Source organism: Halichoerus grypus, chromosome 4 (assembly GCF_964656455.1).
Source record: "Halichoerus grypus chromosome 4, mHalGry1.hap1.1, whole genome shotgun sequence".
In the NCBI taxonomy this organism is placed as follows: domain Eukaryota; kingdom Metazoa; phylum Chordata; class Mammalia; order Carnivora; family Phocidae; genus Halichoerus; species Halichoerus grypus.
In genome coordinates this window covers 131,976,496-131,994,947 of record NC_135715.1, presented here as the reverse complement: position 1 = coordinate 131,994,947, position 18,452 = coordinate 131,976,496, and the positions used below count along the sequence as shown (strand labels likewise).

General features: G+C 41.6%; 1 protein-coding gene and 1 long non-coding RNA gene across 5 annotated transcripts in view; one reads left to right on the top strand and one right to left on the bottom strand.

Moving 5' to 3' along the window:
• NOSTRIN (nitric oxide synthase trafficking) overlaps nucleotides 1-13,669 on the bottom strand; it is a 58,615-nt gene extending 44,946 nt beyond the window's left edge. For 2 of the 4 annotated variants that reach the window (XM_078070945.1, XM_078070947.1), the window contains exons 1-2: nucleotides 13,539-13,662; nucleotides 3,408-3,493 (exon numbers count right to left, since the gene is read on the bottom strand). In XM_078070945.1, coding sequence (XP_077927071.1) covers nucleotides 3,408-3,453 — 46 coding nt within the window. In that variant the 5' untranslated portion in view covers nucleotides 3,454-3,493; nucleotides 13,539-13,662. Of the gene's footprint in view, nucleotides 1-3,407; nucleotides 3,494-13,538 lie in introns of all 4 variants that reach the window. The other 2 variants (XM_078070946.1, XM_036072036.2) reach the window with 2 other exon arrangements.
• On the top strand, nucleotides 1,952-17,346 carry LOC118522765 (uncharacterized). The gene is made up of 3 exons (XR_004910773.2): nucleotides 1,952-2,027; nucleotides 7,323-7,407; nucleotides 17,133-17,346. It is a non-coding gene; the product is annotated as an uncharacterized LOC118522765 (long non-coding RNA).
• Nucleotides 17,347-18,452: the final 1,106 nt, after the last annotated feature.

Sequence of the window (18,452 nt, the reverse complement as noted above, 5' to 3'; positions counted from 1 at the left end):
CTGTTATTATCCAAGGACAGTAGAGCCTTGTTCTAGTAATGTAGGTGTAATAATAAGAAAATAAACCCTTAGCTAACTTTCATTTATTTATTCATTCACTCTACAAGTATTTGCTGAATGTATATTATGGGACTGATACCCTTAGTTCGAAGAAGCCCCATATGCTCCCTCACGATACCTTTTATTATGCCGGCCACTGGATTTGTCTTCAAAATTTTCTATGTCATAACCTTCAGTGGATATGCCTACTCTCTATATTTCAAGAGTACCGTTTACTTGCCTGATGGGGTTTCTTATTCCTTGTCTATACTCTAACAGGATCGTTTTTATAAAAAGTACTGGCTTTCCATGTATTTTTCTAGTACAAGGGAAAGGAATCATTGACTTACATGAGGATATGTAGTAAGTCTACCCAACAAAGAGGAAAATATGTCCAGCACTCATGTCTGGATGGCTGATGGGAAACAGCTTTTTTATCTTTTGTATATCTAGGGTAATAAATACTGATTTCTCAGAATGGAAAGAGTAAGGCAGCTATGTTGTGACCATTCCTCCTATTGACACGGTTATTATGTCAACTCAGTTCAAACACCTTGTAGGAAGAGGTAGTGACTTCAGAATCACTCCCCATGGGAAAGAAATAACCCAGTCCTGGCAAGCGAAGTGACCTCTGTATTTGCCAGTTAACATATAGAAATACAGATGGAAAAAACACAATGTGTTACGTATTCATGGATTAATAGAGAGTTTGTGTCCATTAGAAAACAGTTCTCCCAAATTACCTATTCTTTTAGTGTGGATGAACATCCTTCAGGTTACCTACATGATCCAACAGCGGAGCCAAGGAAGGAGAGCCTGAAGTTCAGGTGTAAGGAGACGTTGCCAAAAGCACATTTATCAGGAATGGATACAAAGCAACTCAAATGGCATCTTGGTTAAGGAGAAATTATTTAATTGTATAAGATCAGCTTTACAAAAGAAAACAGATGAACATATGGGAAGGGGGAAAAGAAAAAAAGGAGAGAGGGAAACAAGCCATAAGTCTCTTAATGATAGAGAACAATAGAGACTTGATGGAGGGAGGTGGGTGGGGGATGGGCTAGATGGGTGAGAGTAAGGGCACTTGTTGTGATGAGCACTGGGTGTTGTATATAAGTGATGAATCACTGAATTCTACTCCTGAAACCAATATTCCACTGTATGTTAATGACTTCAAATTTTTTTTTTAAGATTTTATTTATTTATTTGACAGAGAGAGACACAGCAAGAGAGAGAACACAAGCAGGGAGAGTGGGAGAAGGAGAAGCAGGTTCCCCGCTGAGCAGGGAACCCGATGCGGGACTCGATCCCAGGACCCTGGGATCATGACCTGAGCCGAAGGCAGACGCCCAACGACTGAGCCACCCAGGTGCCCAATGACTTCAAATTTTAAAATTAACTGATTAATTAATTAATTAGCTTTACAAAATGTCCAGGAAAGCACCTATTGCATAAATGACCTAATATCTAGCATAATTTTGCTGGTCGGGGTAAAATATTAGATTCCCCTTTTGTATTTATGCTATGTAGTTTTTATCCCAGAAAAGTGCATGTAATTTTGCTAACCAGTAGTATTCTTTAGATCTTCAAATTCTAGGGGGTGCCTGGGTAGCTCAGTCGGTTAAGCGTCTGCCTTCGGCTCCAGTCATGATCCTAGGGTCCTGGGATGGAGCCCCCCATCGGGATCCCTACTCAGTGGGAAACCTGCTTCTCTCTCTCCCTCTGCCTGCAGCTCCCCCTGCTTGTGCTCTCTCTCTTTCTCTCTGTCAAATAAATAAAAAATCTTAAAAAAAAAAAAAAGATCTTCAAATTCTAAATTCTGCTCCATAAGAAGGTAAAACCATGGAGAGAAATATTCTTAGCTACCCAAGTGTTTTTTCTTCGTCAGAGCTCGTTTGCTGCTCTAGAACGTGTGGGTGGAAGGCTTTGTGCATGACTAAGTCTAGGAAAGACGGTAGCCCGAGGAAACAACTTCAGGAGAGACACAGGTAAGAAATGAAGGCTCTGATTGTAGAGAAAGTAGATATGTGTGTGGCAGGGTGGAGGTGTCGTAAGTGACCTGGACAAGGGAAAAGCAATAAGGCAGTTTGGGGGGAATGATGCCCTCAAATTTATTCTGTTCACTGTTGAGTTGGTTTGCCAGGCATTATCTACCGCCTGCCTTCTGTCTTCATAGGTCCCTACTGGGCACGAATCTTGAGCACAGGTGCACGAAAATAATCAGAGCCCAGATGACTCCACTCCAGGTCACGTGCACGGCTAAGGTATTTACAGATGCTTCCTGATCTGCAGGAGGGAAGCACTTTCTAATGTAGGTAATGGGTTGAATTTGTATAATAGCTAACTGGTCATATTTTAAATAATTTCTTCTGAGACTAAAAAAGATTTCTTACAGGAGAGATTCCCCCTCAGATTGGTCCTACCTGTTCCTCTCATAGAATCAAGGCAATTGGCTATAGAAGTAACTTACTTTAATTTTTTTTCTTTTTGACTCTGTTTGACAAACTTATTTTTGTTTTTTGTTCTTTTGGGTTTTTTTTTTCTTTTAATAAATGCCTGTTTGAGCTTTCCTGTATCATTCCTTGGCCTCATGTATGGTTCCTGATAAACTTAATGTTCTCCTTTGCTCTTGTCTTACTAATGCAGGATGCAATCGGCCCGTGTCTACCACACACGCAATTATTTTAAATTTGAAAGGGTTACCTTAAAAGAAGACCTCTTCTGGAGGTCTCTTTAGAGTTGTTTATGATAGAGCTGTCTAGATGTAGGGAAATGGCTTAAAGACCCTTTGTGGCCCAATTCAAAACAGGAACTTCTGTAACTTTCTTGACTGAGTTAAGGGTGCTCATTTTAACACAGTCACCAACTTGACACATGATCACATCTAGCATTAAGACAAGGTGATACTGAAAATGGTCACTTTTCATATGTCAGACATTTACCGACAAAGTTAAAAGCCCAGCCTCTCAAAGCTCAGGACACAAAGATGAGCAAGACATAGCCCCTGCCCTTGTAGGGGAGACAGAAATGTCAACTCATAATTGCCATCAGTGTGGGAAGTACAATAATGGCGGACACACAGGCACAAGGGAGTGCCCCAGGAGGGGGTGATAAACTCAGTCTGAGGAATCAAAAGAGATTTGACTGAGCCTTCCCAAGCAGAATTACTTCCTGTTGTTTCTTGATTTTTATGGTACCCAAGTGATAAATGTGCAATAGAGGAGAATCACTCTTCAGATCAGTCTCTCAACTACCAAAATATAACCACGAGTTCTGGAAAGTAAGACAGCTTGTAATCACTCCTCCAGTCATATCGTTAGCTGCAACTAAAGAGGAAGAACTGTTTATTGCAAATGTGCGTTTTGTACCTTTGCTGAAGAATGGATGTGACCTGCTTGCAGAAATTCTCTCCATTTTGAGAAAACTCCTTTAGGTTCTTGTACACTTTATTATACTGAAAAAGAAAAGATGCACAGACGGGTTATGAGCACTTCCAAAGGTAGAACTCCTATAAATTCACGATGCTCTGTAATGATGACTGTCATTGTAAATGATCATGCAGCTACGGGGACGCACACTTTTTGGATGAGTTCCTAAAATAAAGATTAAGTCTCTTCTGCTTGGATATGAAACATCTTGGAGAACTTTTCAAAAATAAAGTTGGTCTGTCTGTTTCTCCCCAGGCAATGACTCAGCAGTGGGGTGATTTTAAAGTCTGACTTCCTGTCACTTCTATTGTTCCCAGGATGGTTAAAAGTACATTCTGAAATATGCATACTGAGTAATCATTTTCTGCCTCCCCCCAAAGCTTTACAATAATATTCCTGGGTGTCAAACCCCAAACTCTTTAAAGTGAATGTTTTGGGGGGCTGAGATATGAAGTTATAAATGAATAACTTGTTGGTAATATGTGCCCTGGTCCCTCTATATCTCATTTAACTCTAGTAATAAGAATGTTGTAACGAGGAGTTGAACATTTTTGTTGTACCAAACTTTTATACATGTATGAATAAATCTTTAGAAATTCATTTCTATATGAATTTAGCCTACAGACACAAGATTTCCAAGGGAAAGTTTTTGTCATTTGATTTAGAACTCCACAATGTCACTCTGAAAATTATATTTGTAGAAGTGCTCAGATGGAGAGAGTAAATGTGAATGAATTCTGCAGCTTTCCTGACACAGAGTAGCTCAGTTAGGTGGTGGAACGGTCCCAAGAGCCCTCCCTCAGAGTTTCCATCTGGCAGTTATGATACCTCATTGCTTTTTTTAAAATGAGACTTTAGGGGCGCCTGGGTGGCTCAGTCGGTTAAGCGTCTGCCTTCAGCTCATGTCGTGATCCCAGGGGCCTGGGATCGAGTTTCAAGTGGGGCTCCCCAGTCAGCAGGGAGTCTGCTTCTCCCTCTGCCCCACCTGCCCCCAGTCTCTTAAATAAATACATAAAATCTTTAAAAAAATAAAACGAGATTTTACAGAAGAGGATGAAAGTCCTCTATGAAACGAGCGCCATGCTGTAGCTCTTTGCTCATCTGATGAGCCAGCCTCCTCCAGCGCTCCAGGGGCGCTCGGCTGGGCACTGCGTTGAGAGCTCACATTCGGTGAGCACCTACTATGCAGCCAGCAGGTTCACATACGTGAATTCTCAGGGCCCAGGTAACCTTTCAGTTGTCACGGGAGGACCTGGTGTATGGTGCAAGCAGAGTAGCAAACAGAGGACACGGGGCCATGGAGGAGGAAAGGACCTAAAAAAATGACCTTCGGGGCTGGAAAGAACCGATACCTAGGATATAGGAACACAATCCTATAGATACCAAATTCTTTTATCTTCATGCAGTGGTTTCACTTCCTTCTGAACTTAGCACAGCAAGCCAGGGCAGGATTTGGGAGACACACAGGAGTAGCAAACAGCTTTGATGAAACTGCCTTGGGCTCAAGGACAGTGGTCAGGGAGCAAAGCTCTTTACAAAGACATTGTGAACTCCTAAAGCAAGGTTTGCAAAATCACGTGACTGCAGGCACCTGTCCACACCTGAGTGAGCAGCAGGGTGGGGACAGCGAGCTGGAGAGACAGCTCTCCCAACTGCTCTGGACCAAGGGAATGTGGCCCACGATGGCCAGATATCCCAGTTTGTCTCAAAAAGCTGAAATAAGGATTAGCATCTGAAATATGATTTTCTGAAAATAATTGTAGCCAACAATTTACAAATTTTAAAGCTCTTGGCAGAGCCAGTAAAACACACCGATAGTGAGGTTTAGGTGTAAGCTGTCCTGAGAAAGTGATTGTCCTCTGAGTCATGAGAGTAAAGCCACTATTTGGCAACCGAGTCATTTTTATTTCCATAAAAATAACTTGTCATAGGAACGATGTGATATTATAAGGCCCCTTTCCTCCCCTTATGGGTACAGTGGGAAAGTTTTAGCGAGCATTTTAAAACTGTTTAGCTTTTTTGTTTGCTCCTCCATTGCCTAAACATTTTCACTATGTTCCGCTAAGACTTTTATTTTCTTCCCACACCACCAAATAACATCCCACAAATCACACAGAGGTATCATGAGAAGAAAATAGGTACATGTTTAGCAGGGCTCACGTCCCTGGAATAAAGTTATTTCTCAGTGTCTGGCCCTTAGGTGAAGCCATGTGACTAAATGCTTCTCAGGGAAGCATGGGTGAGAGTACTGTGTGGGGTTTCAGTGAAGTTTTCTTCCTCCTCTTTCCTGACACCTGAAATTAAGAAGCCATGGCTGCCCCAATGTTTATAGCAGCGATGTCCACAATAGCCAAACTACGGAAAGTTTGACAGAGGAATGGATAAAGAAGATGTGGTGTTTATATACAATGGAATACTACTCGGCCATAAAAAGAATGAAATCTTGCCATTTGCAATGACGTGGATGGAACTAGAGGTTATTATGTTAAGCGAAATAAATCAGTCAGAGAAAGACAAATCCTATATGATCTCACTCATATGTGGAATTGAGGAAACAAAACAGATGAACATAGGGGAAGGGAAAGAAAAATAAAATAAGTTGGAAACAGAGAGGGAGGCAAACCATAAGAGACTCTTAACTACAGGGTACAAACAGGGTTGTTGGAGGGGAGGCGCGTGGGGTAACCGAGTGATGGGCATTAAGGGAGGCACTTGAAGGAATGAGCACTGGGTGTTGTATGCAACTGATGAATCACTGAATTCTACCTCTGAAACTAATAATACAGTATATGTCAATTAAATTGAATTAAAAGAAAGAAAGAAGAAAGAAAGAAAGAAAGAAAGAAAGAAAGAAAGAAAGAAAGAAAGAAAGAAAGAAAGAAAGAAAGAAAGAAAGAAAGAAAGAAAGAAAGAAAGAAAGAAAGAAAGAAAGAAAGAAAGAAAGAAAGAAAAAGAAATGATGGCTGATGCCATAAGGTGATCTTGAGGATGACACCATGTGCTAAAATGGTAGAGCAGAAAGAGAAAAAGAGCCTGGGTCCCCGAAGGCCCTGGGGGCCACCACACATGCCCTCAGCTCTCTACTTTTGGACTTACTTTCTGTGTGAGAGAAATACAATAATAGGGGTTTTTAAAAGCCACTCACTTTAAAATGTGCAGCTGAGGGCACCTGAGTGGCTCAGTCGTTAAGCGTCTGCCTTCAGCTCAGGTCATGATCCCAGGGTCCTGGGATGGAGTCTCACATTGGAGCAGGGAGCCTGCTTCTCCCTCTGCCTCTCTCTCTCTCTCTCTGTCTCTCATGAATAAATAAATAAAATCTTAAAAAAAATAAAATGTGCAGCTGAACATAGTTCTAACTCATATACAGTCTCTTAACTTTTTATTTTAAAATTATGAAACATTTTTAGGTTTCATAAAATAATAATGATACAGATAATAATAATGATACCCATTATGAACTCACTTCCTAAGTTATAGAGATATTTAACACTTTGCTTCTGCTTTCTCTTTAACCAACTGTTTTTTCCTTTTCATAATTTCTTTGGCTATACTTGGACATTTATTCTTCCATATGAAGATTTATCTAATTACATTTTTTTAATCCCTGTTGGGATCCTAATTGGAATTGTATTACATATATATCAATTTGGGGAAATTGACTTTTTTATGGTATTTAGACTTCCCATCCAAGGACATAGTAAGTCTTTTCATGTGTTCATCATATTTTATGTTCAATAAAATTTTATGATTTTCTTTATAAGTCTTATAGCTTTCCTATTTGATTTATTTAGAAATACCTCACAGTATTAAACTGTGAGTTTTTTTATGTAATGTCCTATCTGCTTCGCTCTCCAGCCCACAGCAAAGCAGAAACAAAGACCCAACAAAAACACCAGGGGGCCATGTGCAAGAGAGACAGATTCCAGTGCATGCTTGCGGGGTGAGTTCTCCTGCTCTGAAACACTATGGGGCCGGGGCTGGGAGAAGACAAAGCAGAGACATGGATTAGAGGATTTTGGAGGCTTCAGACCGGGAGTGAGAAGAACCATCAGCAGAACCAGGAGTGTAGGGAAGGGACTGTGAGCTGAGCTGTCCTAGGGGATGGGCCCACACTAGCCCCATCACCTGAGGAGTCTGCGTCCAACAGTCCTGGGAGAGAACAGGGTTCCTCAGACCCCACGCGTGAGGATGGGGGCTTGGAGGAGAAATCTTGCCCCTAACCAAGGTGGAAATGAGAAGAACCAGTAGAGAATTTTTCTATTTATCAGGCCATCAAACCTCTCCAAGACATGTTTTTAAAATACTATCTCCAGGGGACTAGTTCTAGGAGGCCAGACAGCCCTGAAAGTTTCTAAGCCATTGATTCAAAACTCAGTTGTTCTGGGGGGAGTTGGAGATCCTGTGAGAAAGTGGGGAGTCTCTGTCTTTCCCCAGTCGTTCAAACTCAACTGTTTAAAGCAAATCACAGCTTATGCTTCAGTTGATCCTGGGCCTGCCGGTTTTAGATTTTAGAAGATGATTTCCTGTTATTTAACAGACTGGTACTTCCTAATGCTTTCATATCATGGCACACCTAAGAAATGATATTTGGGGGCACTTGGGTGGCTCAGTCTGTTAAGCATCTGACTCTTGGTTTTGGCTCAGGTCATGATCTCGGGGTCCTGGGATCGAGCCCTGCATTGAGCTCAGCGTGGAGTCTGCTTAAGACTCTCTCTTCCTCTCCCTCTGCCCCTCCCCCCTGTGCTCTCTCTCTCTCTCTCTCAAATAAATAAATCTTCAAAAAAATAATAAATTAAATAATAAAAAAATGATATTTGTACTGGGACAGTGTGTGGTAAATGGACAAACTTGTTCAAGGCAGAAGAAACTGGCCTGGGAGCTCTTCCAAGCACCCCCCCCCGCCCCCGCCAACCCAGCCACATCCTACCAATTTGAAGATTGCCAAGATTCGTGTCTCAGGTACACCTATAACCCATTCACCAAATTCCAGGATGCCCAGGCACACGCTAGTCCAGAAGCTTCTCAGTACATTATGTTGTTGTTAAGTTCATGATCAGATGACAGCAGGATGTTCTTATTAGAGCAATGGAGAGAATCTTTATCTTTGACCCCATATGCAATATACCAGACACTCCCCAACAAACCCTGATCTCTCCTGAGATAAAGGTGACATAGATAAATAAAAGAGTTGCTAAGAATACTTCCATTAGTGCAGCATAAGCCCTTCTTTAGAAACAGTGATTCTGTACCTTTCATCATGTGCCATCTACTCAGACTTAAAGACAAAATCTGTGAAAAGCAGACTTGCATAAATATCAAAGCAGAACCCAGGACCATCTTGTCCTGTGTGTATGAGATCAGAAAATCTTGGAACATGTGTACTTTAAGGTAAAATCTCTTGACCTTGGCCTTGGCTCTCCCTTTGCTATCTCACCTCTCCTTCCCAACCCACTCTCTTCCACCAGAGAGGCCACTGAAGGGATTCCATGGAGCACAGCTTGAAAACCACTAAAGTCTAATCCCTTTATTTTATAGGTAAGCACCAAAGAGCTGAGAATAACTTCATTAGTTAAGGGCAGAACCGTGATTAGAAATATTAGGGGAGCCAATCAATTAGAGAAACCATCAGAAATAAATATATTTATAAATAGCTGATCAGTATAATTGCACTAAGTTTACATGGAGTAATGGTTACCTTTAAGTATTATGATCAGTACAAATGGCTTCCTAATGTCATCAACCAGCACAAGAAGTGTTTTCTTTAGTCAAAATCATATGGAAGGTAAATTTTTGGTGTTCTTTCCCCACCCATTGAATTTTCAAATACCCCACCCCTACCAAATATTCATTCCACGAAGAAAAGACCATACTATTGATCTTACATATCCATAGGAATTTTTTTTTAATATGCTGTCTCTCTCTGGGGTTATTAATTAATTGGAAAAAAGTTATGTATTTTTTCCCTGATAAAGGGAGTTCAGGCAAGTGGTGGAATGTTTGGGACATTTCTGAGCCCCTAAAAAAACTCTTCACCAAGAAAACTGGTACACACAGGCATTTCCCATTCAGTCTTTAAAAAAATATTTCTGCCCAGAATTTGTAAGCAAATTCTTTTGTATAAATGTTGTTATCACCAAAATGGAGCAATCAAAGTAATGGGCACATGGAATAATTAGATAACTTCTAAACAATATAAAATGCACTGTATCAACCCTGGACTAACTGTTCTTTCTGATTTTCCACAATTTGAATGATTAAGGTTAAATTCAGTTATTCCCAAAAAGTCCATTTCTATTCTAAATGGCAGTATGGAAAGTTTTTGGACAGTGATATCCTCATAGTATTAAATAAACCATGATATTCCACTTATATTTAATCAAATAAGCTTTTGTCTGATGCCTTTCATATGACAGGCACTGTGCTACTGATTTCATGTGAATCTTGATTCACGGGGGATAATATTTCAAACCATTGCTCCTTTAACTAAGGGATTATCTAGGTAAGATCTGGAATCCCCACGGCAAACCATCATAAGTTATGAGATATAGAACATTAAAGAACATAGTCTACTCCATCCTCTCCTCTTCTTACTTTACAAGAGGGAACAGGCCCATGAGATGTGGATGGCATATCACACTATCTCAGGGATGCTGTGGGCCACAGGACATCTATGTGGTCGGACCCAATCTGCCTCCTTATCTCTGCAAAGAACCCAAATCCCTCAGAAGCCATGGACCATTGTAACGTTATCTTCTATCTTAATGCAACTGAGCATCCCATGGCCCAGGCTGAGCCACTGAGATGGGAAGCCCAGATGGGCACGTGAGCCAGGTTAAAGGAGCCGTCCCACAGCCTGCCTGGTACTGCTTCCCTAGCTGATGATGTTAAGGGAAGGGACAGACTGTGTGGAGCCCAAAATGCCTGCTTTGACAGGTCCCTACCTGGATACCGTACGAGTGAGTAAAAACATAAATTTGGTTACAGCTTGTTATTTGCCCATGATTTCTGTGGCATTATTTCATAGGAAGGTGCTGCTTTTGAAGAAAAATGACTAGATTATTTCATTTGGAGATAATTTGATTCCTTTCTATTTCCTTGCACCTGGATTTGAAAATTATTTCGCTTGGCATTTTTTTTTTCTTTTTCTTTTTTTTTGTAGGTATAGAAGCTAAACTCAGAGGCATCAAGACATTAAGGCTCAGAGCCAATTCTGTTCCTTTTCAAAAACAGAACTTTAAAAATCTTCCTCAAATAACTTCTGACACTCTTAAGATTAGTTAAAAGCCTACACAACATTTAGGCAATATTTGTGCTACCCTGGTGACTAATAATTTGAGCATAGACACTGACCAGGCTGTTTGATGTTGAATAGCCCAGCTATTAGCCTATCTTGGTCACTGGATTATGAACTTAAAAAGAGATTTTAAAATATTTTTTTGTATTATGGTTCCTTTGGCTGTGTTGTGAAATCTATATTTTACTCAGAATTTTTAAATGCATTAGATAAAATAACATAGGATTGCAAAAGAAACATTATATTGATATATATTTATTAAAACATTTAAAAATTATATGTGTGCTTTTAAATTAACATACTAAATAACAAGTCTTAAAAATAACTCAAATTTCTAAATCCATGGAATGTAAACAATATTTTTAGATAATTGCAACCACTATAATATTATATAAAAATGTCTGTGATTTTTTTTTGGTTACAAATCACAGACACTGTGGTAGTACTGAAGTTTGTTGCTTATATTCAGAATTGAAATAAATTCTGAAGGTTTTTTTTTTAATTTGAGAGAGAGAGAGAGAGAGAAAGTACGCATGAGCGTGAGGCAGGGGCATGAGGGGGGCTACTGAGTAGGAAGCCTGACACCCAGCACGGGGCTCGATCCCAGGACCCCGGGATCATGACCTGAGCCGAAGGCAGACGCTTAACAGACTGAGTCACCCAGGCACCTCTGAAGTAAATTCTAAATTTCAGTTAGAAATTAGTAGAAACCAAGAGGCACATTTTTCCCATTGAATTTCATGTAACCATTGATTTTCATACATGGATCCACTGGGGCAGACCAGCTTAAACACTGTAGGTAAGCTAAGGCTTTATGAATTAATTGTGTTCCATGCCACCCTAAGGACAGAATGAGACATTTTGCAGGTGGTTAAACTTTGGGTTCTGTTTGGTTTCCTCACAAAGCCATGCCCGTGTTTCAGGAAGCATTCATCGGCAGTCCATTCCTTTGTTTTATTCTGCCGCCCAACTGCAGCTTCATCTTCACACATTATTCCCCAAGCACAAACTAGAACTGTGCCAGGAAATCAACGTGAACCCTTGAAAATGAAACAATTGCAAATAAATAAAGATTCCATGACTTTAGAGGATTTGGGAAACCTGGCTGAAGGGATATCCGCCTCCTCTTGACTCCCAGACTACCTTTGATGGCACCTGGCCCAGAGAGATAACCTTCAGGTTGTGGACAAGGTTGGGGGCCCCTGGGGACGTAGCTCAGCTGAGGGAAAATAACCCCTCAGCACGTTAAGGAGGGAGCATGAGGCTGACCCACACATGTGGTGACAGGTTCTCTTGGGGGCTGCTTAGAAGGAAACATGTCTCCCAGATCCTGATTTGAAGGCAGCCTTTGAAAAGGACATTAGGCGATTAGTGTTCATGTTATTGTTGCGTTAAATTAACTTGGTCCCAGTTTCTCTCTCTTCTATCTCCTCTTCACGTGGTCGTGACTTTCTTCTTTGGTGACTGTTAATGTCAAGTTTTTGCCTCCACTTACCCCATCCCTGTCTCACTCAAATACTCCTATGCAAAAACGTCATCAGAGTATCAGTGGGAAGAAAGGAGAGGGGTTAACATTTGGTTAGGGGGCAAATGCAGAGAGAGAAAAATAAACAGCAAATACATGAACAAAAAATTATCTGTGCTTACTAATAGAGAGAAGATTGGGATGGAGGAAATTAAAGGGGAGAATTTTCCATCTTAGAATCTATATACAACTATATTGTTGGAATTCGTTTTTACATTAGACACATATTTACTTTTGTATTTAAAAAAGTAAAAGTAGACAGAACCTGCTATTACATGGTCATTATTAATATTATTAGCCATTACGACTTCATCTCATTAAGCCCATCTGATTCATGAACTCGTTTTGTGGGGTCGCGTTTACAGCTCCATCTTCTCTAAACCTGTGCTTTGTCCATTGTATAAACACAAATGAAACCAGTAATTCTCTGTTGCTCTTCTTCTTTATGGGCTTTATTGCAGCCCTCATTTATCTGCTTCTCCACAGTTTGTAATTGTTGGGGTTTTTTTGATAAAATACTTGAGGGATGAATGCAACACCTTGCTTCTGATGTCACCGATCTTAGTTTTTTGCCACCCTTTATTGAGCTAACACCCTGATGATTCTTGATTATTTTACGTCCAGAGTATATATGCCCCTACACGCCTTATTTTACTTGCTCCTTATTTCCTAAATTTCATCTCTACTATTGCTGTCAACAACCTCACACCATCTTTGGACTTTTGACCCATCTTCTTTTTTTGAGAACACTCCCAGGACTAAACAAACATGTTGGTAGACCTGTGTGAGAGCCATGGGAGGCTGGGCAGGGTGGGGGGCCCGTCCTTCCGCTTACAGGCCTTACAATTCTGGACTTTACATGATATGGGGAAATATGCCAAAATCTTCCGCCCTAACTTCATTCTCAGAGGCTCAAATTGGCTGCGGATTCTGAGTGTTTGTGCAGCCACTCTACACACCACGTTGGCACCGTTGGTGTAGCTCTTAAGAATGTTTTCCAAACAGCCACCATCTGCAAGCAAATATGATGCTATCTATACCCCCTTGAAGTTTTTCCAACAATATGAGAATAAAAGATGACAATTAACCTGCTCTGTCATTTGCTAGAAAGGGTCGTTTTAAATCGAACCAAAGAAAAGCCACAAGACTTTTGTATCACGGCCAATATCTAAACATATTTGTCTTCCGAACGTCTCAAATTTCTTAAGTTAAAACCCATTAGTATATAAACTCACCACACCGAGCTACTCACCGAGCAATCTGTCAGTGGGTCCCTCATGTTGGAGTTGTTTTCCTTCTGTCCTCTTACCTACGCTCCAGCGTTCAGCATTCAAGAAGCTACCATCAAGGCTGGGCGTGCTCTGGACTTCCTGTCTTCAAAGGGCCTCGAGTACGTCAGTCCTGGTCAAACATCCCACGGAGGAAGTCCCAGCCCGGCACTTTCAGCCCGTTTGTTTCCTGAAAAAGCAAAGAGCTGCTCTGGGTCGAGAGAGCTGGACTGAGCTGTTAAGAATGACTTCTGTGAATAGTTAGAAGGCAGAATACTGAGTCCTAAAATGCCCGACCTTGCGAGAAGGCCCAGAAGCCGTCAAGTGTCCCAGTAATTTGGGTGTTCAAGGTCAATACGGAGGATGCATAGTCTCCTGGCCTGCGGTATTTATCACATTTTAAAATGTTCTTTATTTTATGCCGTTTTGGCATGTTGGGGCCTTTCAGACCTGGGGAGGACTGCCCCTCCTAGGGTTAGCTAATTCTTGGAGATAGCAAACAACTTGCCTGTGAGCGTGACTTTGATATGCAAACTGACCAGTCCTGAGCTCAGAACCCCAACCACCTCTTTATCTAACACACACACCGAATCACTATTCCCCTGTCCCAAATCACCCCAGGGCCAAGTACCAAACAATTGGGACCACACCCACAGAACTATAACTATGCTGGGAAAATGTCTAGAAAAGTCTATCGGGGAGCAGGGCACACGTTAACCACATCACAGGGCCAAACTCAACTCAACTCTCACTCTCAGCCCAAGAGGCTAAACTATGAAGTTAAGAAGGATTTTCCTATGTTCACCCTCACTTTTTTGTTTATTATTACTCAAAAGGGTAAACAGAACTAGAAATCAACTATCAGCAACTTATCATTTATTGCTTTCTCTGCACCCAGTTGTCAATCCTTAGGTTTTCAGCTAATGGCCTGTTGCCTTGCGGTGGCCATTTGTGGGGCTGCGGGCAGCTTTGGTATGACTGGCAAGGCCCCAGTCTGAGAGGAGCTCCGTCAGGAGAGCCCGCTGGCACACTTCAGAGCCGCCCAGGGTGCTGCCCTGGTATTCATCTGCCCTAGGTATGCAGGGAAAAGTCCCTAGAAATAAGGAATGAAGAGGAAGGGGATACTGAGGGAAGAGAAGCTGCCTAGCAATCAGATGGAGAAGAGCAGTCCGTAGTCAGGGATCACCATACACACTTAACAGTGCTCTCCTCTCAGTATCTACCGAGGAACTTTATCACTGGAGGTTCCAACATTGAGCAGTAGCACCTAGGGGCTAGAATTAGATAAGGCAACTTGGCATTCTGAAAGAAGTGTAGAGACAGGTTATAAACTGAAGTTAATATGTCATTCGGATTCCCATTGGAGGGCTTCCCTGCCATCAGAGATTGTAGATCAACTGGGCTGGAGCCTTGGTTCAAGGGTCTGGGGCAGCTCAGCATCTTCCTTCTGATTCTGGAGCCTCTTGGTCTCATTTCAGCTCCAACTCACTTCAAAATGGGGAGATTGGCCTCCCTTGCTGGTTTGCACAAGAAATGCTATCACACCACACTTACTGGGATCTTTGTGGCCCTATTAAAGATTGGTAGGGTGTAGCTGCACCCATACTCCTCATGTGTGTCTCTCCCAGCAGGCTGACTAGCTTTCCCTTAGGCTTCCTGACATCTGCTGAACTAAAATACCCCCTTCTGGCTGCAGTATTCTTATCACAGACTGTTGTAAGGGCAGCAGGGTATCCAGGCTGAATCTGGACTGAGAATTAGAGTTTGGCTATTTGTTGAGCTTTTCAGAGGTGTTTGAATCTGAAAAACAAACAAACAAACAAACAATATATATATATATATATATATATATATATATATATATATATATATATATATATATATATATATATTGGAGATCAGAAAGAGGGTTGTATCAGTTATCCATTGTCAAAATGATGCTCAAACAGAAAACCCAGTGGCTTCAAATGGCACAGACCTTCTTTAGTTCACAAGTCTGTGGTTTAGCTGGGTGGTACTTCTGGTCTCCCTGGCATCCCTCATGTGAAAGCAGGTCATCTACACACACTGCTGATCTTAGCTGGGTTTGGTAGCACAGCTCTTCTGGATTCTGCTGGGCAGGTGGTTGGCTGTGGGCTGAGGTGATTTTTCTTTAGCCAGTAGTCGAACCTGGGCTGTTCACAGGGCCTGGTGAGGAGATGAGAGTAAGTAGAAGCACCCAAGGCCTCTTGAGGTGCAGGCTTGGAATTGACACACAATCGTATCAGCCATATTCGGCTGACCAAAGCCCAGTCACAGGCTAGCCCAGATTCATGGAGGTGGGGGAGATTCCACGCCTAGATACAGAAAAGGCAGGGAGTCGGGATTAGTTTTATATTAAATTCACTACAGTGGTCAGGCAATATTTGTTCTTGAATGACTAAAAAGATAAAACAGAAAAGACAATGGAGGGCATGGCTGATACTCTTCATCCTCTCCCTTTCCCCAATTCAGCCTCAGGGACATTTTTGGAACTCCAGCAGAGACTGAGTTTACGGGAGAGAAATAAAGAGTTAATTCTCTAACGACTCTCTAGACACAGAATTGAGAATCATTCTTCCTTCTAACCCAAAGAACGCAGCAAATCACACTTACCCTGGGGTGGCAGGTGGGGGAGGAGCAAGTAGCCAAGCAGGTTCTCTAGAGTGTCTCCAGCACCGGAGGCTGTGACTGATGAGGCACCTGGGGTTGAGTACATTTGTCCTTGCGCCTCTGAGAATCCCCTGTCCCCTGACTCCCAGAAATGGTCCAGGGCGACTGGGAGGAAGGAGTTGAGTTCCTGTGCGAGCATAAGGGAGAAGAGCCTTGTAGTTTTGGAATTAATATTATGGGGAAGGAAGAATTCCTGCCCCCTTCAAGGTCCTTCTAGCTGCACTGAATCAAATTGACATGAGACAAATTAACAGAAAATCAAACTGAAAATCAAACTTAATACTAGCGTATGTACAGGAAACCTACATAGACGGGAAGTTCCAAAGACAGTCAGGCAAAATGAGGTATACATATCATTCTGAACTAAGGAGAAGGGGGTAAGGGGCTGGGTCTTCAAAGGGAAGGAATGCAATCTTCAGGAAGAATTAAAAAAGAGTAAATGTTTGGTAAATCAATGTTTGCTGGGCCACTCAGAAAAGGTGGGACAAAGAGAAGACTTTGAACAAACAGGACCTATTAGGTTCCTCCCTGTCTACCATCCCTACCATCCCTAATGTAGTTATCTATGGTGATAGCTCTCTTCCTGGAGCAACTCTTCTATCTAAATTCTTTTAGGCAATTGTGGGGGAAGGTAAAGAGCTTTTCCAGAATCTGCTGGATTTTGATTACTTTTTAACTCAAAATCATCTTCATATCAAGTGGCCCATCTTGGGGCGGCCTGTCCTTGGCTTCCATCGATATTAACATAACTCAGGTAAATGAGAACTATATAAAGTGAAGCATCTCACAGAAGGTACACTAAAATATTTGGTTCCCAAGACATCCTTTTGAGTTCTTTGTCCTCAGGTTTGTCTCCAGCTTACACACATTCTCTGGTTTCTTTCCAGCCCAGGCCTCCAGCTTGACTCATTGACTGACATCTCAGATGCCAATCTTCCTGCTTCTTTTCCCCGTCTATGCTTAGCATTCACATTCCTGGCGTGGCATCTCTGCAGAAAGAAAACTTGCAGTGGACTCCCTTGGGTCTAGTCTGGAAACCACTTCACTGTATTCCACTCAACCCATTTAGCGCTGCCTCCGAGAGGTGTTAACAACATAGTAACATTTGTTAAGTGCTTCTAAGCCGTTGTTGGGTACTGATAATTCAGAAAGAAACAGGAGCTCAAATGTAATAGAGGTTAAGGGCAATTCATAACTTGCCTTGGAAGTTTCTTTAGAAGCCAAAACATGTAAAAAATTGGAAATGGCACAAACATCCATCAAAAGGGACCTGTGCAGCCACTGTGGTAAACAGTACTGGGTTCCTCAAAAAATTAAAAGTAGAAATACCATATGATCCAGTTATTACTAGCTATTTACCCAAACCAAAACATTAATTCAAAAAGATATATGCACTCCACTGCTTATTATAGCATTATTTACAATGGCCAAGATATGGAAGCAACCCGTGTCCATCAATAGATGAATGGATAAAGAAGATGTGGTGTGTATATATGTGCATACACACACACACACACACACACAGGAATATTATTCAGCCATAAAAAAGAATGATATCTTGCCAGTTGCAATAATATGGATGGACCTAGAGGTATATGCTAAATGAAATAAGTCAGACAGAGAAAGACAAATACTATATGATTTCACTTATATGTGGAATCTAAAAGACAAGATAAATGAATGAACAAACAAAAGGCAGAAGCAGACCCATAAATACAGAGAACAAACTGATGACTGCCAGAGGAGAGAAGCGTAGGGAGATGGGCAAGGCGGGTGAAGGGGAGTGGGAGGTACAGGCTTCCAGTTATGGCATGAATAAGTCACAAAAATTAAAGGCACAGCACAGGGAATATCGTCAATAGTACTTAATAGCACTGTATGGTGACAGCTGACAGCTGCACTTGCGGGGAGCGTGGCATATCATATAAACTTGTTGTATCACTATGTTGTACATCTGAAACTAACATAACACTGTGTGTCGACTATACTTCAAAAAAAATTAATTAAACAATATCACAACCCGGCTAAATACTTTATGGTAATATGAGCTCACAGTTAGAGGACTTAACCATCTGTCAGGTGCTATTCATTTCACGTCCTGAGTCCTGGACGAAGCCGCCTCCTTGGCTTGTTCTAGCTGAGAGAGGACGGTACCATCTCTGCTGCCCTATCAGGCATGTGAGAAAGACAGGGAAAAGAAGCAGGAA